General features: G+C 45.9%; 1 protein-coding gene across 1 annotated transcript in view; it reads left to right on the top strand.

Moving 5' to 3' along the window:
* BHLHE40 (basic helix-loop-helix family member e40) overlaps positions 1-27271 on the top strand; it is a 39826-nt gene extending 12555 nt beyond the window's left edge. Inside the window, exons 2-5 of the mRNA XM_068132041.2 lie at positions 12956-13019; positions 16776-16883; positions 22431-22542; positions 23374-27271. Of these exons, the coding sequence (XP_067988142.2) occupies positions 12956-13019; positions 16776-16883; positions 22431-22542; positions 23374-23780 (691 nt within the window). The 3' untranslated portion in view covers positions 23781-27271. The remainder of the gene's footprint in view (positions 1-12955; positions 13020-16775; positions 16884-22430; positions 22543-23373) is intronic.
* Positions 27272-27539: the final 268 nt, after the last annotated feature.

Below are 27539 nucleotides of genomic sequence, written 5' to 3'. Positions count from 1 at the left end.
GAGAGGAAGACAAATGATAAATTGCGAAAGATGATGGGAATATTGCCTGTGATTGATGCTGTGAAGAGGAACAGGTTGAGATGGTTTGGTCATGTATTGAGGAAGGATGAAAGTGACTGGTTGAGAAGAGTGATGGAAGTTAATGTTGAAGGAAGTAGAGGACGGGGAAGACCGAGAAAGACTTGGCTAAAGATGGTGGAAGAAGAAATGCGGGCAAGGGGGTTAACAAGGAGAGATGCAGAAAATAGGGCAAAATGGAGAAGATTGTCATGGGGACCGCAAGGCTAACCCCCGCTCTAGCAGGGAACATGGCCTTAAAATGCATGTTGTTGTTGTATATAGACTTGGCATTTAATATGGAATATTTTTTTTGTGGGGGTGAACTTACTTTTCAAGATGTCTTAGAACCAAAAGTTCATTGGAATTATGTTGAAATTATTCTAGATTTTGTTAATGTGACCTTTAAAAGAAACAAAAACCACATTTGACATTTCGAAACAAATAAATTGATCCTTGAAAGTGATGTAAACTGATATCGAACTCAATTCATGGACAGTACTGTGTTAAACTTCTGTACGTTTTCCAGAAGTATCTCTTTATTTTGCACATTAGCCAATTTTTTTTTCAGCAAAAACAAAAGTTAAATCATGACTGGGATTACGGACAGTAAAATTACAGTTCAGTACTTCGTGTAACCCCCACGAGCATTCAGGAGAGCACGTACACGTCGAGGCATGCTGTTCACGAGATTTGCCAAGGTTTGGACAGGAATCGCTTGCCATGCAGTGACAATAGCCTGCTGCAATTCACGCACAGAGGTCAGCTGCTGGTCCAAGTGGTCGATTTGACGCGTTAATTCTGCCCACAAGTTCTCTATCAGATTCATGTCCGGGGACATGGCAGGCCACTCCATATGCTCTACACCACGGTCAGCAAGAAAGTGTTGGATCATGCGAGCACGATGAGGCCGTGCATTGTCATCTTGGAAGACAAAGTTTCCTCGAAAGGCTGCACGAGCAAATGGAAGCAATGTTTCTTCCAGAATGACCCTGTACTTGAACTGGTTCAGGTTTCCATTCAGAACAACCAGGTCAGTTTTTCCCCCTGCATGAAAAGCAGCCCAAACGGTTACCCCACCACCTCCAGCTTGGACTCTTGGCACTATACAATCTTCGTTGTGGGCTTCATGCACTTGTCTGCGCACTCGGACGCGGCCATCTTGACGATAGACCAGAAATCTAGACTCGTCACTGAAGGTCACGTGATTCCAGTGTCCTGGCTGCCATTGACGGCGCTCTCTGGCCCACTGCAATCGGCGGTGGCTGTGTTGTCTGGTCAGGCGTGGCTTTCTCAGGTACGCCTGGCACGATAGCCTGCTTGAACCAGTCGTTGGTTGACCAGCCTTCTGGATACAGGCACATTTGTCAGTTGCTGCCACTCAGCCCTAAGCCGATTAGCTGACTTGGTACGGCCATTGCAAGCTGCTGATCATCTCTACTTGTGGTTCTGCGTGGACGTCCTGGCCTCGGTATTGGAGTAGGGACACCCCTCTGAGCATTTCGTTTCAGGATCTTTGACACCTGACCTTGAGTGATGCCATACTGACAAGCAATAGCACGCTGTTTCATGCCAGAATTTCGTAAAGCCACCACTCCATGACAAACAGCATTGTCAAGTTGACGGACCATCTCCACAGGAAGCGGCAATAACTTTTGTAGACGTGCAGCAGTTGTTTTCCACGAATACAGAATGCAACAACCCTTATATACCCGATTGTGAAGCCAATCGTCAAATGTACCTGTTCTTACATTTTGTCACGCCACCTGTGATATAATCCTGTTATTGACTTCTTGCTGCGAAAGACAATCAGTGACATGGTTCTTTCAACAAAGACATCACCGAAGGGTATATATATAAACAGAAATATATATACAAACAGAAATATATATATATATATAAACAGAAATATAGATATGTATATATAAACAGAAAAATATATATAAACAGAAATATATATATATATATAAACAGAAATATATATATATAAACAGAAATATATATATATATATATAAACAGAAATATATATATATAAACAGAAATCGGGCGCTACTTTTGACTCACCCTGTATATATACACAAAGAATTAAGTTAAGCACCCCCCCCCGTTTTTTTACAACCTCGCACATTACAAGTTTGTTGTCGTCAAAACAGTGTAATATACCCATGATATTGCTATATTTTCTGGAGAAGTGATATTATGGTCACATAAAAACATAACAATCATGCCGTTTTCAATATTTTATTCTGAATAATTTAAGGTGAAATTTTTTGGGAATTTTAGGCATATTTTCACCTCAATTTAAGTATGGAGCTATAGGTCCATCACGGACAGTGTGGATGACGTTTATGTTTTCTAACGTACAGTCATTGTTCTGAGAAGACCTCTAGCGATCTTTGCGTCAATAACGTGTGTAGGACCCACGTGATCGGATCACTGACTCAACCCTACGTCTCATAGACCCTGTAAGCCGTCGTATGCGTTGCTGTGGCAGGTTGAACCCCCTCGAGCACGTTTGGGACATGTTGGGACGACAAATTGCGAAGATGGTCCCTCCAATAGCCAATCTGGATGAATTGGAACGTGCATTACATCGGGAATGGAACAACCTGCCACAGCAACGCATACGACGGCTTACAGGGTCTATGAGACGTAGGGTTGAGTCAGTGATCCGATCACGTGGGTCCTACACACGTTATTGACGCAAAGATCGCTAGAGGTCTTCTCAGAACAATGACTGTACGTTAGAAAACATAAACGTCATCCACACTGTCCGTGATGGACCTATAGCTCCATACTTAAATTGAGGTGAAAATATGCCTAAAATTCCCAAAAAATTTCACCTTAAATTATTCAGAATAAAATATTGAAAACGGCATGATTGTTATGTTTTTATGTGACCATAATATCACTTCTCCAGAAAATATAGCAATATCATGGGTATATTACACTGTTTTGACGACAACAAACTTGTAATGTGCGAGGTTGTAAAAAAACGGGGGGGGGGGTGCTTAACTTAATTCTTTGTGTATATATATATATATACATATATATATACATACATATATATATATATACATATATATATATATATATATATATATATATATATATATATATATATATATATATATATATATACATACATACATATATATATATATATATATATATATATATATATATATATATATATATATATATATATATGTATTGTTACAGACACGACTTTGATGTTATGGTGGGCCGAGCGGAATGGCCGCCGTGTCCACACAAGTTACCCGATTATACTCGAACGTTGCCGAGTCGCGCTACGCTAAATCAATGAAGGAAAAGGACACAACGGCTGGGATTAAAATGACACGACACCAGGGATACGGTTCTCAAGACCTCCGGAGGAGGTTATATTAGGGCGGAAGGTCAGATTACAACGACAAGAGGGACAGCATAGAAAGGCAGGCACTTAGACACACTCTTATATTAGCCCCGACAGACGACAGATAAACGGGACAAAACTGACTCACACGGGGATTGATGGCAAGGAGGGGCAGGTCTTCGATGGCTCAAGGTGCACCTTGGCTAAGGGGCAAAATCGACCCGGTCCAGTCCAATGATGTGGGGAGGTCGCTCAGCGCTCGGAGGTCGCGACTTGTCTTCTCAAGCTGGGGGCGCATCTCACGTCACGTCCGGTAAGTCGCTGCGTATATCCGGCGGGGAGTGACACGCCCTCGGCTCGTTAGCTCCGCCCCAGATGGAATCGGTCCGCCCTTCTTATTGGGTGCGGGGGGGTTACCAGGCTCCGCCCTTGACGAGGAGCTGACAGCCAGCCCCTTCGTGGTAACCCCGTCGGAGCGCATGGTCAATGGCGGCTAACCGAGCCGGTGTGAGGACGCACACTCCCCCGCGCCGCGCCGCCCCCATTCTCCTCTGTTGTTGTAGTTGTAGTTGTTGTTGTTGTTGTTGTTGTAGTTGTTGTTTGGGGAAGAAGATGGGAGGAGGTATGGGAAGGTCCTAAACTCACTACTGGTGCCATATAATCACATTCTGGTGCAACGAAGAGTCAGAATTAATGGAAACGAGTCCTTAACTGACATAGACTAAGAATAACTAGCAAGATGTCCGAAAGTTGTCTACGTGAGATGCGGTGGACCTGGGCACGACATTTAATGGGGGAAAAAGGGGAAGGTCGGTTCTACAGAGTGTTGTTTACAGGCAATGGGACTAGGGAATGGGGGATTGGGGATAGTTGGGGAGTATTGGGGAAATAGGGGAATATTGACAAGCGGATATGGAGGCCAAATGCCATATCCGCAACATTGCACCCTTCTCTACCCTCGGGGCGTCCCGACCCGATAAATTTTTACCTACTTTAGTGTGGCACTCAGATGTAGTTCCCTCTACTATTAACTCTACCCTGAGTGCGACAGTTTTACAGATGTTCACAAATGAGTAAATATGTCCCCCTGCGACGTTGCACCCTTCTCCTCACAGAAACACACCCACAGGATAACCGAATCGCGGAAAGAATTCTCAAACTAAACATACAGCCGGTAGGGAGCATTATTTACAAGACTACGCTGATATTTACACTACGATCCAGGACCTGTTTTTGGAGGAACACATGCAGATGTTATGCATAGAGAGAGCACGCATGCCAGCATCGATACACCAACCCACGAGTGCTCTGTGGCCTTACGGCCTTTAATAATGGGCAGAGCACCCCTTCCAAGCACCAAAAGCACCACTACACACCCAAGCACCAATCGGTGCAGTCACCATTGTTCATTAAAATAAAAACAACAACCCCTAACCCTGCAGGTGTCTCTTGCTCTTCGTGTGGTGCACTTGGTGTTCTGGCTTCCTTAGAAAAATAAAGAAAGGCGCCAACCGCGTCCATTTCTTTATTGTGGCCGTCAGGGGGCCAACTATTAGTGGTTCACCTGTTTGGCATAGGTGCCACGTTGACCCAGAGGTCCATCAATGGGTGGTGCTTGGCCGCAAAAGGACTGCGGTCCATGGTGGGCGGCCACAAACATTGCGGTCCATATGGTGTATCGATCCAGGCAGCAAGCAGCGAAAGTGCAGGCCCACAACTGCATAGCCAGCACCTCTCTCTCCTCTCTCTCTCTGCCCCAAAGCCAGATCCTCGGAGGTGGGAGACAAAAGAAGCAGACAAGTGAGTAAGGTGGTAAGGGCGCAAAAGTGCACGCAATGTAAGGTAATGCACACTGGGGGCACATGGGAACCAGGTGAGACAGGTACGTTCCTACCGTACGCCCCCCCCCCCCCCACCAGGTAACCTACATGGCCCCTCCCTTACCCCTTACTGTATCCACAAAACACAACACTACCCATAAACATCTACTTTACAAATCAACAAACATCCCTACTGTCTTCCCCGTTCCTCCCATATACCAAATTCGTCTTCTCTCCCTCCTAACCAATCAAATTTGCCATTTTCAACTCTCATCAAAATTTGCCATCTCCAACTGAACATCATAATTTGCTATCACCAATTCATCATCAGTCCCTCCTAGGGAGGGAGAGATGGAATCACCCCAATGTCTCATCCACGTCGTGATGCGTCTCACAAATCCTCACAGCAATTCTCATTTCCTGCACACAGAACAAAGAAAACACAGGTGTGGAGTCATCATCATCACCACAGGTATTTGGCTTAGTATGGTGCGACAGGTTCATCAATCCTAGCTATTTCCTAAATGACTTTAACAACTTTACATTACCCGGGGTCTTTCTCCGGCCAAACCATTGGCCCTCTTACACTATGGGTTCTAAAAACCAATTCCCATTGGCCAAACTGTGGTGCTTTTCAATTTGGGGTCTCACTCCCCCGATTCATCTCCCGGTGCCCTCGCACAATTTCTGGGCTGTGGCGTGTAACTCTCCCAGCAGGTCTACCCACCTGCACACCCCCACCACTGCAGTTGCCTCCGAGCTTACCTGCTCCCTGCCCTAACCTAACTACCTGGGGAAGGCCCTCTGGCGCTCTCCCCACTCGGTGCCCTCTCTGGCACTGGGCTACCCGATCCACACCCGGGATCCTCAGGCACCCACTCACAACTACCGGCTCCCAGAGCCCACCTGCGGCCTCACCTGGCCGACATCCTCACAGTGGTGGAGTGCCCAACCAACTACACACACTAACAGGCTACACGCCCAGCCATTTCCACAACACTAATGCACCCATCCACAATACCATTCTGCAACCGCACCACAAATGCCAATATCCAACCACAATTTACCTATACCCTCTACCTAACACTTACACTACCCGCCCCGGGTACTCGTGAAAGGGGTCCACTCTTCCCCCATCCACACCTTCGCACCATGCACACCACTCTGTACCACTTACTCCAACTCTCTCCACACACCTGTACCTGCACACCTGTGCTCTCATACCTGGTGCCACCTGCACCCTTCTCTCCCCAAGCGCATTCGCGCTGATCCACACACTCACTACTCACACACTGCTCCACACACCTGTCCAGTTGCACACCTGTGCAATCACACCTGTTCAATTCTCACACACACGGCATCATCTCATCTAACTACTCCCCTCTGAAACTTGCGCTTCCCCGTCGGCCCTTTAAACTATTGCGCTCCCTCGTCATTATCATCCATACTAATCTACCTGCGTCCCCACTACAGGTATCAGTCACTAACTAAACTTAACGTCACCTAATGTCATCTTCGCTAGATCCCTACAATATAACCTAACCCACCCGGGCTAGTTTTCACTGCCATACACCCCATAAGCTATTGCGCATTTGCCCCCCCATGGGAAGGGTGGCAGGGATGCCACCCTTACCCACCGGGCCTATCGCTCACTACCAATTTTGCACATCAAATTTCAACAAATCAAAAATTTGCCAATCACTGCCCATCATCTGCCAATCATTACTGCCAATCCTTTGCCAATCATCAAATTTTGTTTTTCTCTAATTTTGGGGCCAAAACACTATCCTCATCACCCGTCTACTCACTAATACCTCTCGGTGCGCCAATTCCTGTCCAAAGCCCGGCTTCGTAAAGCCGAGCAATGAATGCGGGTTGTTTGGTGCCAGCGGCTGGATACGTCCCGCATTCGGTGCAGGGAAGGAGGTTTACCCGGGCCGAGATCCCACGCACCATCTCGGCACGGAGCCATCCCATGGCTCGATCTCGACCTGCCGGAATGCCTCAACAAAAAGTGGTCGCCATGACGACCCTTCCTATCCAGCTGCCCGCTCCGCCTAGTGAAGCACGGACGCGGCCGTTCAAAGCGAGGCCCGGCACGCACCGAGGGCCCGCTTCGGCTATAAGTCGTTCTACACTCTACCCCGTCTAACGTCGATGCTTCACCTGCATGCTTACACCCCGCAGCCCGTTCCTTGCTCACACATCCAGCCGTTCCCATGCTCCTCGTACCTTTCCCTACACACCCAGGTACACCCATTCCACTCACAGCCTTGGTCACACACCTGACCACCGAACACTTTGGCACACATTCGTTGGTCGCACACCTCACCAACACACCTCTTCGCGCCCCCTCCTCGGTCACCTCCTCTGTGACAATCACAGGTGTGCTCTCATTCGCACACCCAACCACGTGCCTCACTACCAATTCCAGCGTGCATTCCCACTCACGCTCTACCATTCCAGGTGTGCATCCTTTCTCACCTGTCACAACCAACTCACGCTCCTTGTCACTCTCACTACTCTCACCTCCATTCTTGACAGCGCACTCACCCTTACTCTTGACAGCGCACTCTTTCCTCATGCACCCGTCCGTTACACACCTCTCTCGCACACACTCTTGCGCACACTCTCCCGTCACACCCTCTGTAACACTTACCACACCGCGCTTCCATGTGCTCCCTCGCACACGCGCTACGACCGACTCACTCTCGCCAGCACCCTCACTCCTTGGCACGCACTTTTTCCTCACACACCCCAGAGTCGGACTTTCTCGCACACCTCCTCTTTCGCACACCAGACCTGTCGCACACTTCACCAACGGCCTCTCACGAACACCCGGGTCCATCTCGACCCCCAAGCTTCTTAAATCACCTGGCGCATCATACGCACGACCATATTGGTCACCACTTACACCGGGTCCTCTTCCTCTTCGCTTCTCCTCCATCACCTGCGAATCCCTCATCCGGTTAATGAGCACATCATCACGATCCAAACACAGACTTTGGACCAATTCTTTTACTTCCTCTTTTATCTCTTTGTTATCCCCTCTCCGTCGCTTCTTAATTTCGCTCACCCCTTCTTCCACTTCTTGTAATTTCTGCTTCACCTCTTTTATTCCCCGGTACGTCTCCTCAAGCTCGTCCTCCAAGGCTACCTTGACCGTTTCCATGTGTGTCCTCACCTGCCGGTCCTGCGTCTCCATTACCTCTATCACCTCGTCCAGCCTCGTTGTCAGTCCCTCACGTACCATCTGACATTCCCTCTTCGTCGCTACCAAGTCATCTTTTAGTTCTTTCTGTGTCGCTTTTAAACCTCCTAATACCGCAGTGTTCCTTTGAACCTGCTCCACTAACTCCGTCTGTCCCACCGTCAGCTGCTCCACCTCCTGCGTCAGGTCCTCTATGCCCCCTTGTAACTTTACAGTCCCCTTTCTCACCTCCTTCTCCATGTGCTCCTTACAGTGCCTCACCTCCTCGCGCACTCCTCCGACCTCCTCACTCACTCCTCTTCTGATCTCCTCTCCCATCACTTGCATCTCCTGCCCAGATGCCACCCTCATCTGCTCCATTTCCTCCCTGTGAGCATCCAGTTTGGTTTCTACCCCCATTCTGACCCCCTCTATCTGCTGCCCCATTTGTTTAACTTCCCTTTCCGCTTGGTCCCTCATGTCCCTCAATTTGCCTTCCATACTGTTTTCTAACCCCTCTAACCCCTTTTTCATCCCTTCCATTTGATTCTCCTGAACGGCCATTCTGTTTTCTACCCCCATTAACCCCTCCTGTATTTCCCCTAATCTATTGTCTAATCCCTCTATTCTACTCCCTAACCCATGTTTCACCCCTTCTATCCCATTGTCTAACCCCTCTAATTTCTTGTCTAATCCCTCACCGGTACCCCTCGCTTCGTCCCTCATTACCCCCATTTGGTTTCCCATTACCCCTATTTTGCCCTCCAATCGCTCACCCTGAGCTTCTATACTGTTTTTCAAACCTCCAATTTGGTCTCCCATTTGTTCCATAAAGGCCCTCATTTGCAGGAGGAAAAGGTTCGAATCCACCAGGGGCGCTGCCACGGTCGCGCGCGCGGTCGCCGTGACCAGCGAGGCGCCATTTTGTGCGTCTGCTACCCTCGCTGCTTCGCTCTCCTCGCGTCCCTCAATTTGGTCCTGGACCGACCCTGCCTCACTCTCCTCTACCGGACCCCAGCTGTCTTGATCCGCCATAGCGCGACTTTCAAAATTCGGGTTTTTATTTCCGTAAAACAAATCAAATTTCGCTGTTATAATTTGGAGCGCGTAAAACGCGCTCCGGATCGAATTTTACTTCCCAACACCAAAATGTTACCCTAATGGTACACTTGGTGTTCCAAAATTTGGGCTAAATGAATTTAGTCCCAGGTCCGAATCCGACACTCCTGACACCAATTGTTACAGACACGACTTTGATGTTATGGTGGGCCGAGCGGAATGGCCGCCGTGTCCGCACAAGTTACCCGATTATACTCGAACGTTGCCGAGTCGCGCTACGCTAAATCAATGAAGGAAAAGGACACAACGGCTGGGATTAAAATGACACGACACCAGGGATACGGTTCTCAAGACCTCCGGGGGAGGTTATATTAGGGCGGAAGGTCAGATTACAACGACAAGAGGGACAGCATAGAAAAGCAGGCACTTAGACACACTCTTATATTAGCCCCGACAGACGACAGATAAACGGGACAAAACTGACTCACACGGGGATTGATGGCAAGGAGGGGCAGGTCTTCGATGGCTCAAGGTGCACCTTGGCTCAGGGGCAAAATCGACCCGGTCCAGTCCAATGATGCGGGGAGGTCGCTCAGCGCTCGGAGGTCGCGACTTGTCTTCTCAAGCTGGGGGCGCATCTCACGTCACGTCCGGTAAGTCGCTGCGTATATCCGGCGGGGAGTGACACGCCCTCGGCTCGTTAGCTCCGCCCCAGATGGAATCGGTCCGCCCTTCTTATTGGGTGCGGGGGGGTTACCAGGCTCCGCCCTTGACGAGGAGCTGACAGCCAGCCCCTTCGTGGTAACCCCGTCGGAGCGCATGGTCAATGGCGGCTAACCGAGCCGGTGTGAGGACGCACACTCCCCCGCGCCGCGCCGCCCCCATTCTCCTCTGTTGTTGTAGTTGTAGTTGTTGTTGTTGTTGTTGTAGTTGTTGTTTGGGGAAGAAGATGGGAGGAGGTATGGGAAGGTCCTAAACTCACTACTGGTGCCATATAATCACATTCTGGTGCAACGAAGAGTCAGAATTAATGGAAACGAGTCCTTAACTGACATAGACTAAGAATAACTAGCAAGATGTCCGAAAGTTGTCTACGTGAGATGCGGTGGACCTGGGCACGACATTTAATGGGGGAAAAAGGGGAAGGTCGGTTCTACAGAGTGTTGTTTACAGGCAATGGGACTAGGGAATGGGGGATTGGGGATAGTTGGGGAGTATTGGGGAAATAGGGGAATATTGACAAGCGGATATGGAGGCCAAATGCCATATCCGCAACAGTATAAACAGAAATATTTATTTATATATAAACATAAATATAAATCTATAAACATAAATATATACATATAAACAGAAATATATATATATAAACAGAAATATATATAAACAGAAATATTTATATAAACAGAAATATATATATAAACAGAAATCGGTCATTACTTTTGACACCCTGTATGTATGTATGTGTATATATATATTCTGTGCAGTATGTAGTTTGCTTCTAAGTGTTACTTGTGTTGCGTTCTAAAACAATAGTTTGGGTGATTAAACGGTAAAATAGATCTTTCAGTTGCTACATTCAAGAGGAAATTCGAGGTTTATGTTGGCAATTGTTAATACAAACGGCTTTGTTGGATCGACCTCACATAACCCCCTAAAAGTTGTTTTCGACTTGAGGGCACGTGTCGATGTGGTGGGTGAAACGTGACCACTCACGCGGACCGAGACCACGTGATCGTTGTCGCAACGTGACCGAAAGAAGAAGCTTATTATCCTCCAGAGCATTGCACAGTAACAAGCTGGTCGTTCACCCTTTGACGTTCATTCGTTTATTCAAATGGTTCGATTTTACAAACATGAATAAAGTGTTGGAGTTTGACTGCATCGCCCCCCCCTACCCCCCCTACCCCCCTTATCCCCCTCTGCCCCATAAATGCCACGCTACATAGTTTGTGCATCTTGTGCCCCATTTTGGGGTTCCTGTTTGGATTGAAGTGAAGTGGGCTCCCCAATGGGAGACAGTCAATGGCAGAAAGGCTGTTATTCCTCACGTAAATCATCGAAATTTAAGCGACAGCCTTGAAAAGAAAGAATAAAATAAAACTTTTTTGTGCAAAACCCTCGCAACGAGTTGATAGATGGTCAATCGGTTTTGCTCTCAGCGTGACTGATCGATCATTGCTGTCTGTGGCCTTGAAGGACCAGAGTATGATGTACACACTATTGAGTTGCTTTTGTTATTGCCCAATAAGTACAATTTACAAAACGTTGTTATTCGTGTTGACGGTATTTTTGAAAGGTCTAAGCTGAGCGTCCATCTACATATTATGTACACAAAAGGGTTGATCGGTTGATATAATCGACACTTTCTATTCACCTTCACTCTTTCATTCCCCTTTTCTCCCGCCTCTGGAACAAACTCCCTCACTCCCTTCAATCCCACTCCTCCCTCCAGGTCTTTAAAACAGCTGTTCACCACCATCTCTTATCTTCCCCCATCCAAAACCTTGATCTTTTGTACCCACGTTAATCCACCACAAATCCACCCTCTCCCCCTCAAAGATGAAGATTTGATTTTGATGACCCTGGCTCTCCAATACCCTCCGCAAAGTCTTCTTGTACCTGTTTCATCGTCTCATTTGTGTTTCTCCTCTCGTGGTACCACACCACTGCTACCAGCCTCTCTTCCACTGTAAATGGACTGCTCTCTGCCATCTTGGTTTAATGTATTATTTGTATTTGGAAAAAAGAAAACAGTACAAATCCATGGTGTAAACAAATCTTGCATAAGCAGCCAAAACCGTGTCCTGGGACTTATGACTCACCCTATAGATGGTCTCTTGCAGCACTATCACACTGATATCTAAAGAGTCCTGGGAGCTGGATGAACATCTCGATGCTGCACTGCGGTCCTTGTCAGAGCTGTTGTGTTGTGGAACGATGGATGAAACCAACAGGACGTTGATCGAGGTAGCCTAACGATCTTGGGAAGCAAGAAGAAGCCCACGTTTCGGACTTTGACTCTTCGTCAGACCAAAAGAGGGTTACTGCGGTTATACCTCAATTAACGTCCTGTTGGTGTCATCCATCATTCTATGCACCTGTCTGCCGACGCACATCTGCACTAACCTTCTGATTGTGTTGTTGATTATTTTGCTGATCCAGTAGATACACGAACTGGGTCAGGGTGTTGCTTTTCCTGACCACAACAACCTGCTCCTGCAGCCACCACATTGTTAAATCTCCCGCCTTTTGTAATTCCTCTAGTGATGCATATCATTTTGTGTGTTTGCACCTTGCAAGTGTGGAGGTAACCGCACACCTTCTCATTGTAATTTTATAATTGCCTGAACTATACAGGAATTATTGTTTGACTGCAAACTGCTCGTTTTATGCGCCTTGTAAAGCACATTACCCTGAAGTTGTCACAGCTACCTACTTGTTGCCTCTTCCAGGTTACCGTGCATTACATCCTGTGTCAGCTGTACACAGCCTCGCAATCAAAGAGATGGCAAAAAGGTGAGTACCTGAGGGTCATTCGGCATGTTCGAGATCTCAGATCTGCAAGGTCTTTTTGAAACATTTTGTTTTGTTGATTATACAATCACATTAACATGGGCGTTTGGAGAGAGGTGGTGTTCCTTACCTTTATTTTTATGTGGTTGGAGGGTCGGGGGAGGGAGGCGAACAGTTTCTGAATGTGATAGTATAGATCTATGGTATATCAGTAAGTATGGTGGTGCATGCATTGAAAAAAGGTAGCACAGGGGAGTTGTGGAGGACGACGAGAGGGAAAAAGGTAAAATCTTTAAAAATAAAAGATTTGTACTGTATATGAACATATTGTAGAGGGAGATTTTTACAATGTAGCCCATAGGGCAAAGCTGTCTAGAACAGTGTTTGTCTATTTGTCTATGTATGTATGTCCCTCACAAACGTACACCGATCAGAGCTAAGGATCTGGTCACATGACAGGGGTCATTACGTTGTAATGTCATGACGTTATGCCATTGTGATGTCATTACAGCATACGATGGCTGACTCCACACACCCCAATTTTGATTGCAGTGCCATTCAGACCGAACATATCGTCGAACCTGGCATATATCACAATAGCCATGCTCTATCTTTGCGTTTTTCATTTAGTGTGAAAAACAGTGATTTTTTAAAAATGACCATAAGTTATCAAAAACATCGGTGTTACGGGTCTTCCAACGACACAGTATGTATAGGCCTTGGGCTTCATGCCTCAGCTTCAGGTCGCTTCAGACAAATTAGCCCAGTTTTCTTAATACAGTAGTATCATTTTCATAATCTATCTATAATTCCAGTAATCTCTGTCTGTCTGTCTGTACGTCTGTACGTTTGTTTGTTTGTCTGTGACCGCTGTTTCTCGACAACTACCGGTCCGATATACTTGAAACTTGCCAGGTATATTGCTGGGGACCCGAGGATGTGCCTTTTCAAGGTTTCATATTAATCGGACAATTACTTACCGAGCTATGTCCAAAAAACGATTCAACCAATCAGAGAGCAGCGAACGATCGCGTGTGCCGAACGTGGAGGACACACTCTGCCTCGGATGGCACATTTGAGAGCGTATTCTTTTATTTCACGTTTGCAAACTATGTTGGCGTTAAACTATGTTTTACAACTAATAAAAACGAATTTGCGATTCATTCGCTTTCCTGCGCGTTTGTGTACGCGATGGCGATTTCTTTACCAAACTCCGGAAGCCGTTCGCTTTGGACCGAACCATTTCATGTAAATAGAGGGGGGGGATTGTCACCACTCGCAAGCCGTTCGCTTTGGACCAAACCATTTCATGTAAATAGAGGGGGGGGATATAATTTTAGATATATATATAGTACGGGCATGCCCTAGTAATAATAATAACGTTAAGAATAATAATATAGTAAATATAATCATAACACTGCAATCCCTTTGTCATGACTGCAAAGTTACTGAATTGAAGCGGTGTATGGTTGTTTCATTGTTGACTCGAAACATATAGAATAAACCAGTGTCTCAATGCAATCTCTTCACTTCCCATGGTGATAGACAGCTTAGCGACTTAGAGTAGTTCAAAATAATTTAATACATTATTTGCTAACTGGTATCCCCACCTAGGTCATACCGATCCTCTTCAACTAAAGTATCAAACGAGCCCGGCTACACCATTGTTAGACTTTCAGTCTTAGCTTTATTAGTCTCGCCCTGAAGAGCATGCTATACTATTGGTGTGTGTGTGTGTGTGTGTGTGTGTGTGTGTGTGTGTGTGTGTGTGTGTGTGTGTGTGTGTGTGTGTGTGTGTGTGTGTGTGTGTGTGTGTGCGTGTGTGTGACTGTTTGTGTATCCATGTCTTTATAGTTTCACTTTAAGAATGGTTTTTCCCTGCAACCGCATGCCCAATCAATGAAAAACATTAAATGTCGGAGGGGAATATTTTATTGCATACTCTGACATCATAGGTCACATGGCAGCCTTATTGGATTAAAAGTTAAAAAAAAAATTGGACATCATTTTTTCTGAAACCGCTCAATTAAAAAAAAAAAAAATTCAACTAGGCATATGTCATCATCTTCCCATGGGGTATATTGGGTGATAATGATGATGCCATCGGTGAAGTGGCATTCCAGCCATAATTGGTTGAATTGAAATGCTTATCCAAAAATGGTCTTCCGTGCAACCGCTTGTCTGATGGATGCGAAATTTAAACATAGGAGGGACGCCCCATGGAGAATATTTTATTGCTAACTCTACGTCATCGGTCATGTGGTATGGCAGCCATATTGGATTAAAGGGACCAAATTGGACATAATTTTCTCCAAAGCCACTCAACGAAAAAAAAATCAAACTTGGCATGTGGCATATAGATGAGGTGGTGGAGGAGGGCAGGAGGGTAGGAAGGGTGCGGTTCTGGGGAGCATCTTGCTCCACCTTACTCTAATGTGGATTACTTTGAAGGCAATTACTTTGACCCACATTTCAAATCTGGCCTCCAAAGCCAGTCGCCGACTGGGCATCCTCCATCGTGCGAAGTCCTTCCTTGGCACACCTGAGCTCCTCACCACATACAAGGCTTTCATCCGCAGCTCAATGGAATACTGCTCTCCCCTCTGGGCTGGTGCTCCTGCCTCACACCTAGCTCGTCTTCACGCTGTTGAAACCAAAGCGTTCAGAATCATTGGAATCTCCCGCGATGAAGCTAACTCCAAGGGCCTTTCACTCACTCACCGCAGGCAGGTTGGTGGTCTTTCCGTCTTCTACCGACTCCTCTCTGGCCTGTCCCCCCCAGCTCTCTCTGGGCTCTGTCCCCCAAATATTCCTACAGGTCGCACAAGATCTGCCTGCAACCCTCTTATGGTTAAACTGCCAAAATCAAGACTCTCTGCTCACCTTCACTCCTTCATTCCTCTTTTCTCCCACCTCTGGAACAAACGCCCTCACTCTCTTCAATCCCACTCCACCCTCCAGGTTTTTAAAACAGCTGTTCACCACCATCTCTTATCTTCCCCCATCGAAAACCTTGATCTTTTCTACCCCCGCTAATTTCACCCCAAATCCACTTTTTTGAAATACCAACTTCTGTCCTGGAAGTCCTTGGTGTCCTTGAGTTTTATACTTCTGCCACCCCCCCCACCCCCTTCCCACGCCTCCTCCCCCCAAGCCCTCTCCCTCCCACACATCTCCCTGCTCTCAAATGTTATGTTTGTGTGCTTCCCCTTCTCTCCCCATCTTGTCTTCCGCTCCCTCTTTTGGTATATTTTGTTTGTCTGTTTGATTTGTTTGTGAAATAAATGTTAGCTCTTTCACGAGCCTCGATTCAGTATACAAAAAAAGAAGGAAAAAAAAAGGAAAAAAAAGTGCCTCCTCTATGTTCCCCTTCTATCTCATGCATAATGTCAGAAAACGTTATTCACATGGAAACAGAATGACTAATCCAAATGTACGTACTGTTAAACTTAAATTGCTTAACCACCAGACGGAGGCAGTGTGTAACACGTTGACGTTTACATGGAGTCAGAACTACATTAAAGTGGGACGTTTTATGCATAAACATTGGATGTGTTATTCTGTCCTTTGTCCAATTAAGATTCGAAGCGTCTGAGTCAAGCCAGAGAACAGCAAAATACGAACTCGTTCTTGGGTTGAGTCCAGCTCTTGGATTCAAGTTACACATTTGTATTTGTACAAACTTACAAACGTGATAAAATTCGATAAATAGTGTGAAGGTGAATTGTTCTGTACTTACCTGTGTTGATTTTTGTGCAGAATGACATCCGCACACTCCATCGGCTGATTGAAAAGCGGCGGCGAGATCGCATCAATGATTATATCTTGCAGTTCAAGCAGCTCCTTCCAGATCATGTCAAAAAGACGGTATGGCCTTTACCACCCAACCCATCTTTGCCAATTGTGGGATTACAGGCCATCTATTTATTACGTGCGCAATATGATGGAAATTATTGCCTTCTTGGGAGGGTATGCACCAGAGCAAACCCACCTCCTCTTCCAGGATGTACACATTGGAAAGTCGATTTGTGTTGCTATGGTCTCACAATGTATTAGGATTGTCCCTCATTCCTTTCCTCCCCTGAGCCCCTCCCCAATCATGTGTGATGCTGCGATTGAGCTCTAAAAAAGGCTCCAGTTCGTCAAAACATTGATGATGAAATCAGATACAGGAAGAATGATTAATTTCACAGAAATACAATGATTTCTGAGGGAGCTATGAAGAGGTGATGCTGTTCTTCTCATTCTCCCCCTGCTTGTTTTTCATGTTTAGCAGACTTTATACAAATTGAGATTCTGCAGAATATCTATTTTATTTTCTTGTTACCTCCACCACTGAAGGTGGAAGGAGGTTGTTTTCACCCCTGTCTTTAGTTTTGTTTGTTTATTTGTCTGTGAGCAGGAAGACTGAGAAAGACTTGGCTAAAGGTGGTGGGAGAAGAAATGCGGGCAGGGGGGTTAACAAGGGGAGATGCAGAAAATAGAGCAAAGTGGAGAAGATTGTCATGGGGCCCGCAAGGCTAACCCCCGCTCTAGCAGGGAAATGGCCTTAAAATGCCTGTTGTTGTTGTGTGTATTAAGAACATAGAATAAAGTCTTTTTTGTTGTTGTTTTTTTTTTAAAATTGAGTTATTATTTTATTTCGTATCTAGCCTCCATCATTGCTGGGAGTGCGACTGTGCCTCTGACGCAGTGCCCCCTGTTTCCAGTAAGCTGGGACTCGTTTTGCTGCCCTCGGAAGGATGACAAGCTGAGCTCAAGAATAGGGGCTCAAACTCAAGACCCAAAGATCTTAAGCCAGCTTAACCGTTAAACCGACACCAGGCTTATTTTCCTGTATACAACATGCATTTTAAAGGCTATTTTCCCTGCTAGAGCGGGGGTTAGCCTTGCGGTCCCCATGACAATCTTCTCCATTTTACCCTATTTTCTGCATCTCTCCTTGTTAACCCCCTTGCCCGCATTTCTTCTTCCACCATCTTTAGCCAAGTCTTTCTCGGTCTTCCCCGTCTTCTACTTCCTTCTACATTCATTTCCATCACTCTTCTCAACCAGTCACTTTCATCCTTCGTCAACACATGACCAAACCATCTCAACCTGTTCCTCTTCACAGCATCAATCACAGGCTCTATTCCCATCATCTTTCGCAATTCATCATTTGTCTTCCTCTTTCTCAACGATACTCCGCACATCCATCGAACCATTCGCATTTCCACCCTTTCCAACCTTCGTTGCTGCTCCACGTTCATTACCCATGTCTCGCTCCCATAAATCATAACACTTCTCACACATGCAGCATACACCTTTCCCTTCAGCTTCAACGACACTCCCCTCCTCATCAGGACGCCACTCAGTTCCCAAAACTTCTTCCATGCACATCTCACTCTAGCAACCGTTGCCGAGTCTGATCCACCTTCTCCATTCAGCATGTCTCCGAGGTAGCAAAATGTTTTCACACCTTCCAGCTTCACGCCATCTCCAAGATCCAACTCAACATTTCCTCCATCTGCAGCTCCCTCTGTGCACACCTTACATTTGAATGTAGCTGCCACACTGGTTAATGACCCTCTCAGACCACTACATTTTTGATGAACCCACACGCAGCGCACATTGTACGTTGAATGGAGTTCACTCCGACACCCTTCCTACACACAGCACAGGGCCACTTCCCAGTTCTTTCCACCTCACCACATGCTTTACCACTTGCCATCACCTTCGTCTTTCCGATATTCACCTTCAGACCTTTTGTCTCCATACATTCCTACCACTTGTTCATCTTTTCCTTCAGTCCATCCATACTTTCCGCAATCAACACCAGATCATCTGCATACAAGAACTCCCACGGTAAACCCTCCTTTCCGTTCTGAGCCAGCACCTCCATCACAGCTACAAATAGTAGTGGACTTGGTACCGACCCCTGATGCACTCCCACCTTCACCTCAAACTCACCACTGTTCCCGTCCTTCGTCCTTACAGCTGTGCGCACCTTTTGTACATTGCCATCACTACTCTGATCAACCATTCCTCCACTCCTAACTTCCTCAATGCCTATGTCAATACTTTGCGTGGAACCCTATCGAATGCTTTCTCCAGATCAACAAATCCAAAAAACAACTTCTTCCTCTTCTCCATGTACTTCTCCTGCAACTGCCTCACAATAAAAAGCGCATCTGTCGTTCCTCTTCCTGGCATAAATCCAAACTGCATTTCGTCGATCTTCACTTTCTTCCTTATTCTCCTCTCCAACACCCTTTCCAATACCTTCATTCCATGCTCCAATAACTTTATCGCTCGGTACGAGCCACACTCCAGAGGGTCACCTTTCCCCTTGTATAGAGGGACGAGGGTACTCAGTTCCCAATCCACTGAAATGCGGCCTTCTTTCCCCACCAGATTACAGATCTCTGTCAGTCTCTTCACACCCCAACTTCCTGCTGCCTTCAACATATCTCCCACAACTCCCGTCGGCCCTCCCGCTTTTCTACTCTTCATTGCCTTTATCGCTTCCTCAACTTCCTTCTCAGTTATCTTCTCTGCCGGTCCTAAAACTGGGTTACTCTCGATGTTGCCATCCCATTCATTCTCTGCATTCAACAGTATTTCCATATATCTTTTCCATCGTCCTTTAATTCCATCTGGGTCGACAACGATTTGTCCCACTTCACCCTTCAAGCAACTCACCCCCATCACACCACACCTCTCTTTCGCTATCTGCTTTGCAATCCTGAATACTGCTCTCTGACCCTCTTCTGAATCCAAGCGTTCTCCGAACATTTTCCTACATGCCTCCTACACCTTTGCTACCTCTTTCTTTGCAGCCTTCTTGGCTGCCTTATAACTTTCATGCTCTGCTGTTTCTGCTCCCGTACCCTTCGCCTTCTGCCACTCCTTGAACTTCTTCCTCTTCTCGTCAATCCTCTTTCCAACTTCATCATCCCACCACCATGTTTCCAAGTGCCTCGGTGGTCCTTTTGTCCATCCACATACCTCACCAACGGCTCCCAACAGACTAGCTTTCATTGACATCCAACCACTTTCAAGCTCAACCACATCATCCTCGACCCTACTCAGCCTCTCTTTTAATGCCTCCCTTACTGTCACCTCTTTCAACCTCCACACCTTCATTCTCGGTTGGTACTTCACCCGCCGAGCTCTCCTCGCACGCTTCACCCTTATGTCGCAGACAACCAAGTGGTGCTGTGAAACAGCCTCCTCCCCCGGGATCACCTTTGTGTCCCGGAGGTGCCCCCTATCTCGTCTCGTTTGAAGAACATAAAATAAAGTTTATTTTCTTGAATTATTAAGATCATGAAACTTCCTTTAATAATAATGATGATGAGGTTATGATGATAATGATGTTGGGGGGTTTGAGGGGTTATTGTGTTGATATCCCATGTTAATTCGGTGAATAAATGTGGAAAATAGTTTGACAACCCGCTATTATTTGAGCGCATTAACCACAATCCCCAATCCCTTGCTTCAATAAATTAATTGAATCCGCAAAGAGGAAACCCACGGACGGCATGGCCTTCCTGTACTTCAATTTTAATAAAAGAATGATCGGACGCTTTGCGCTCCTGAAGCAGTCTTCTCCACTAACCAACCTTTTATACTGTAATAAGACGACGCTGAGTCGTAATTTTGGAGATGGAGGGTTTATTGATCACCATCGAACGCAGCGTCCATCAGCATGGTACATGGCTATTATGGTGGCCTCTTCTTCACCCCGATTCACATGCGACGCCCTTCAATGTTATATATCGATATATTGCATGGCTCTTGGAAGTATTATGAAGGTGATTTGTTTTATACAGTTTTCAAGTATATAATTCAATTTAAATAAAGGTTTAAAGGCGTATAAATAAAAAGTTCCGGGTTTTACCACCGTTTTATGCAGTGTCTATTACATCACCCTATCTCGCACATTATATTAGTTATTTGTGCCTGTTGTTTGTGTCCTTTATAACGTCCTTAAAACAGTACGTTTCCTGTTTGGAATGATTTTCAGTTTTGTTTGATTGTTGGGCAGGCAAATAGAGTAAAAGCAATTATTTATCTTTCTCCCCTCTGCGCATGTGCGATTGGGATGAATTCTGAGCCAAGATACGGTAAAATGAAAGAGTTGTGTTCTGATTCATGTTCCAATTTGTGTTCAAAATATAACATTCAATTTAAATAAGTTGTTCCTCAATCATAAACTGATGTTTGTAGACAGACAGACGGACTGACGGACATGTGTGGGGCAGCAAGGGAATTTGGCACAGGAGAAGCCATTTCTGACATGTGGGTTAGGTACCGAGATATCACCAGGTTGTTGAAATAAATATGAAACCTATATTTGAGGAGGAGGAGAAGAGGGATGAGGGGTTGAGTAAAGACAATTTTGGGGTGAAGAATACACAACTTCAACCACATACTGCTGTCCCTTGAGAAGACCCTCACTTCTCCCTCACTACTGCCTGCACACACTATCCCCTCACCACTGCCTGACCTCACTATCTCCTTACCATTGCTTGTCCTCACTACCCTTCACCATTGTATGCTCTCGCTACCCCATCACCACTACATTCCCTCGATAACCCCTCACCACTGACTCTCTCACTACCTCTTCACCACTGCATGCCCTCATTACCCCTTCAACACTGCATGCCCATGCTATCCACTCACCACTGCCTGCCCTCACTACCCCATCACCAATGCATGCCCTCGATAACCCCTCACCACTGCCTCTCTCACTACCTCTTCACCACTGTCTGATATCACTACCCCTCACTACTGCCTGCACTTGCTGCCCCTTCATCACTGCCTGACCTCACTTCCTTCACCACTGCATGCCCTCACTACCCCTTCAACACTGCATGCCCATGCTATCCACTCACCACTGCCTGCCCATGCTATCCACTCACCACTGCCTGCCCTCACTACCCCATCACCAATGCATGCCCTCGATAACCCCTTACCACTTCCTCTCTCACTACCTCTTCACAACTGCCTGACATCTCTACCCCGTCACCACTGCCTGCCCTCATTACCCCTCATCACTGCCTGCCCTCATTACCCCTCATCACTGCCTGCCCTCATTAACCCTCATCACTGCCTGCCCTCATTACCCCCTCACCACTGCATGCCATCACTACATCCTCACCACTATATTCCCTTCTTACCTCTCACCACTTTATACCCTTGCTTCCCCCTCACGACTGTCTGCACTGGCTACCCCATCATAGAGTATAGGGTATTCAAAAGTTGAACAAACGGAGAAGAGGCACCGAAGACGACCCTTGCCTGGGGCATCATTTTATCTCGAGCTGGCCCTGATTCCATTGATAGAATTGTAATCACATAACAGTCAGGTGGATTGAAATGTCATGTGCTGGTATGCTTTTCTTCCTCATTATCTATTTCTCTTTGCAGAATTGTGGCCATATGGACAAGGCGGTTGTGTTGGAAAGGACGTTGACCCATATGCGAGCAATCACAAAACTTTCTGAGCAGCAGCAATCTCAAATCCAGAGCCTGCAGATGGGTAAGAATGATATGGCACTTGCCACTTTGGGGCCATATTCAGGATTCACTCAGCCATTGAGACTCCTTGAAATTCCTGAAAAAATGGAAAAGCATTTTGCAGTGTTGGAAGGCTCTGAAAAGCTTCTCCAAGTCCTTGAAACTTCTGGAAAATCGAGAAAATTGCGCAAATACAAATAATCTGCCAGGCCTCGACTTGGAATTGTTTAAATTCTGCCGGTCTCTTAAAGAGAATGTTACCAATGGTTAACCTCCCCTGGGTATTTACCATTAAAGCTGCACCAAAACACCTTGTTTTTGGACTTGTTTTGCAAATATAATGCACAATGCCTTTTAACAATATACTAGTTCATTTTTCAAACTGTGTTGAAAGGTCTTGAAGGATTTTCTTAATGTTGAAGAATTTGTCAGTATCTGGTATTCAGAGGATGACATTACCAAGGTTTGTGTTGAGATGAGCTGGGGTTTGCATTGAACAAGATGCTGCGGTGTGCCAACCAGGAATCAACAGGAGTAGAAACAGCTGTAGTTTCAGTGACATAGTGGTTGGGATGAATGATAGTCATTTTGGAAAATAGATGGGAATGGCACTTACTCAGTCTCGTACAGAACTTCATAATGACATTACCGTTGAGTATTTGAATATTTGGTGGAGGTTGTGGATTATCTGAAAATCATACTTTCCCCCCTCATCCTACATTTTAATTTCGTGATAACAGCCCTTGATATGACGTCGATACTCATACTCATACATCATAGAACTCATACATGCCTTCTGTTTTATTTTCATTTATTAATTATGAGCATCACTTTTTTTTATCCCAAATTGTAGAGAAGCATTCAGCCGAGTCAACATCCACTCAACATCGTGCACAGAGCGCAGTCGCCACATTCTGCGCAGGCTTCCGGGCATGTGCTGCCGAGGCCCTGCATTATCTCGTCATGCATGAAGCCTGGTCCGAAAGAGATGCACACTACACCCATCTTGCTTCTCACTTGGAATGCGCAGCCAGTTCTGGCCTTCCTAATGGTCCCTGTGTTCAGCAGAAAAATGCACACGACAAGAAGCCCGTGGTCTTCCATGGGTGGGTAGGTAGCGGAAGATTGAAAAGAGCGCCGGACACACAGACCGATGGGATGAAGAATAGAGGAAAACACACATCTCCCTCGTGCAAAAACATAAAGCTGGAGTGTGCAGCTTTGGATGAAACACCCATCAATGCCCATACGCTCCCATGAAAAACGTTGTGCTGCACCTGCTTGTTTATTGCGGTGCAGCCCGCCTTGCACTAATAGACATTGGTACCTGCCAAATACCATGAAGTTTCAGTGAAAATGTTAAAAGGATAATATCACAAAAGATACAGATATACAAAGAAAAGGACATGATTAGAGCATATATGTCATATGGAGAAATACATGAGAAACGTAGCTATGAGGGTAGTGAGTATTAAATGTGAACAGCGCAGTGAAACAGGTCAATTGCATTTAAGGAACGATTGCAAATCGTTTGGATGTCGGACAATTTTTGAGTGGAAATACAATGCAAAAAGAAACAGATAAGGTGTGCTGCGTTAAATGGTACATCCTGAAATGCTGAATGAAGTGGAAAGATTTGGGAAAACAGGTATCATGTGAATGACACAAGGTGTGCTGCGTTAAATGGTACATCCTGAAATGCTGAATGAAGTGGAAAGATTTGGGAAAACAGGTATCATGTGAATGAGCGACACAGAAAGGTGATCTGAAACATAGCCGCAGAATACAAGCTGTCATGTTTCCTTTATCAGGAGTCTTCCCTTTTGGAGACCCCTACCCATCCTGACAGAAAATCCCCCGATTGGATACTTTTTCCAACAAATCCCCGTTTTTACACCAAAACTGTATGTAAAGTCGACTCCTTGTCGTCAAGTCTGTCTCTGGTGTACGCTCCTCTTCCATTCCTTCCCTTGTTTCAAATGGCACCACAGCTGACTGACTGTTTGTACACTCATGAGTATGCTTAATGCCTCAATTTTGTATTTGTTTCAAAATATTGTGTCCCGAAACCCTCTCTTTCTGTACCCACCCTTCCCAGTCATGCCCAACTGCTCCTGGATTCTGTATTTTGCACCTGAGAAGGTGTAAACGTTTCTGGCAAACCTCAACTCTGAGTTTACAACTGGACCGGACGGCAACAACTCATGTGTCCTAAAAACCTGCTCTGCTGCTCTTTCACATCCTCTCTCTGCCCTGCTCACCCAGTCATTCACCTTAGGTCATCATCCATCTGTTTGGAAATCAGGCAACATCACAGCATTATGTAAAAAGGTGCAAAAACGGTTCCCCTTAACTACGGACCAATTAGCTTACTTCCAATCATCAGCAAGGTCATGGAGTCCATCATTGCAGTTGACATAAAATCGATCCTTTTCTCCACCAACCTTATCTCAGACCATCAATTTGGATTCAGACCTCGTCATTCCACCTTAGACACGCTGCTTCTACTCTCCCAACAATGGATGGAGGTCCTCGATGTCAATCATGAGATCAGGGCCGTCTCTCTGGACATATCTCGAGCTTTTCATACAATCTGGCAGCCTGCCTTGCTCTCCAAACTGTCTGCCGATGAATAAAAGGCCAACTCCACTCTTGGATTGCTGACTTCCTCCACTCTCGTAGTCAACGTGTGGCTCTCAACAGAACCCTTTTGTCTCTTCTCCCTGTCAAGGCTGAAGTACCTCAAGACTGTTCTAGGCCCCATCTTATTCCTAATCTTCATCAAAGATCTCTCTGACTCTGGTAAATCCTCTATCTCTTTGCTGATATCTACACTCTCTGCCGTCTCATCCTCTGACAGACAGACAGCAGCCTCTTCCCTCTCCTCAGACCTTGATAAAAATCACAATCTCATCAAATACTTGAAACATGTCTTTTAATCCTTAGAAATCCCACACAATCACTCTCTCTCTCTCACTCTCTCTCTCTCTCTCTCTCTCTCTCTGAAAGGACTGTACCGCAAACCCTCCTACCTACTTTCTCAACAACCCTCTAAGAGGTTTAGTCACTCAAATGATTTGGTCTCATTCTCAGCCATGATCTCTCTTGGGTAAGCCACATTTAAAGGTTGGCCTCCAAAGCCAGACGCCGCCTGGGCATCCTCCGTCGTGCAAAGCCCTTCCTTGGCACACTTGAGCTGTCCACCTTCAAGGACTTGATGGAGTACTGCCCTCCCCGGCTGGCTCCCCTGCATAACATCTTGCTAAGCGTGATGCTGTGAAAACCAAGGCTTTCAAGATCATTAGAATCTCTTGTGATGAAGCTGAGTCTATGGGCCTATCACTTCGCCATAGCTGACAGGTCGGTGGTCTCTTTGTCTTCTTCCACCTCATTTCTGGTCTAGCACCCTCTGCTCTTTCCGTGCTTTGTTCATACAGAACCACTGCACTCCTCCCTCAACTCATTTTTTCCTCATTATTTTTCCCACCTGTGGAACCCGCCTTCCACACCATCTTCAATCTCATTCTTCCCTCCAGGTCTTCAAGACAGCTGTTCACCACCATCTCAAGTCATCCCCCATCCAAGACCATGGTCTTTTCTACACCCGTTAAACCACCTTTATCCCTCCCAAAATGTTGCTTATGTATCCATCTTGTCCACCCCTTGCGTCCTCCCCTACCCGTCATTGTTACCTGCATCCCTTGTTTGTCCATTGTCCACCTTTGCCTTCTGTCCTGTTGTTAATGTTTCCCCTTTCTCCTGCTGTAGCCTTCGCTATGTTGTGTCCTGATTAGTTCTGTGTCCTAGCTCTTCCACTAACCTCGTCCATGTATTAAAAAAGTATTTTTAGCAGCATGACCTCTGGTTGACTGTTCCCCTGTCCTATACTTGCGATCACTTTTAGTGGACTATTACTACAACTAATACTACTACTTTAACGTCCCAAATTATTCCCACCTTGTGGGGTCAGCTGGGGAATAATTTGGCCCAAGTCTTTCATTAACTGGCTGGCCAGGTGTGACGTTCGACTGAAGGTGACAGTAATTTGGCGGGGTAGCCGGTCTATAACTGTGATACACCGGGCGTTCTGTCTATAACTGTGATAGTATTGTAATTGGAAACTTAGAATGAGAGACAACCAACCACCCCTTAATAAAATCTAGGATTTTCTCATGAGAAGTTGAGGGATTCAAGGATGAAGTCGGCATTTTTTGATAAATTGCTTTACACCACAATTTGGAGTGAAAACGACATCATGGAGGCGGTTGTTGGTGGGGGCGGGAGCGTGGCTGATATTTGTGAGAAGTTCACGTGTGGACTGTTTCTTGTTCGATCCCCACGTGTTTCATACGCTTTGGTGCAGGTGTAGCAGTAATGATCAAACGTGAGCTTATATAGTCAACAATGGGTTAAATTTTGTTTAATGAATTGCATTTTTTTTGTAAATAGAATTCCCCACCTTCCTCATCATTTACGATGTCATTGAAAACATACTGATTTATTGTACTTTGTTTTATCTGGGCTTTAATAATTACAAAGGATGCTGCGGCAGTCTGTAATTGTTGTTCAATCGTTAAGACAAAGTTCCGATGGTTATATTGTTGTTGTTGGTGGTGATAGGAGGTAGTGGGGTTGGGGTTAGGGTGTTCCGCAACCAGTGCGGACATGATGTACTTGGGGGAGAGAGGACTGTGAGGAGGTCAACCCCTCCTCTATATGTTGCTTATATAATAAATAGATTGTGCCAAAGGTATCCGACTGGTGTGATAAATCCTCTTGCTGTGTTTCATTCAGCAATTGTGGGCAGCTTCTTCACCCCCATGTGTCCTCCTCTCTCTCCTCTTCATCTCTCTCACTTCTGCTCTGCTGTTTGTGTTTCCCCCTTTCCATTTTGTTCCCTTCCATTTTGTCCTAGACTCTTCCAGACTTCCACGAGCCTCTATCATGGCATACAAAAAAAAAAAAGAGATAGATTTCTAAAATTAGCATCAATGAGTTGCTTGAGAATCAAAAACATGT

Source organism: Myxine glutinosa, chromosome 12 (genome assembly GCF_964187855.1).
Source record: "Myxine glutinosa chromosome 12, kmMyxGlut1.1, whole genome shotgun sequence".
NCBI classification, from domain to species: domain Eukaryota; kingdom Metazoa; phylum Chordata; class Myxini; order Myxiniformes; family Myxinidae; genus Myxine; species Myxine glutinosa.
This window is presented reverse-complemented; position numbering and strand designations above follow the sequence as displayed.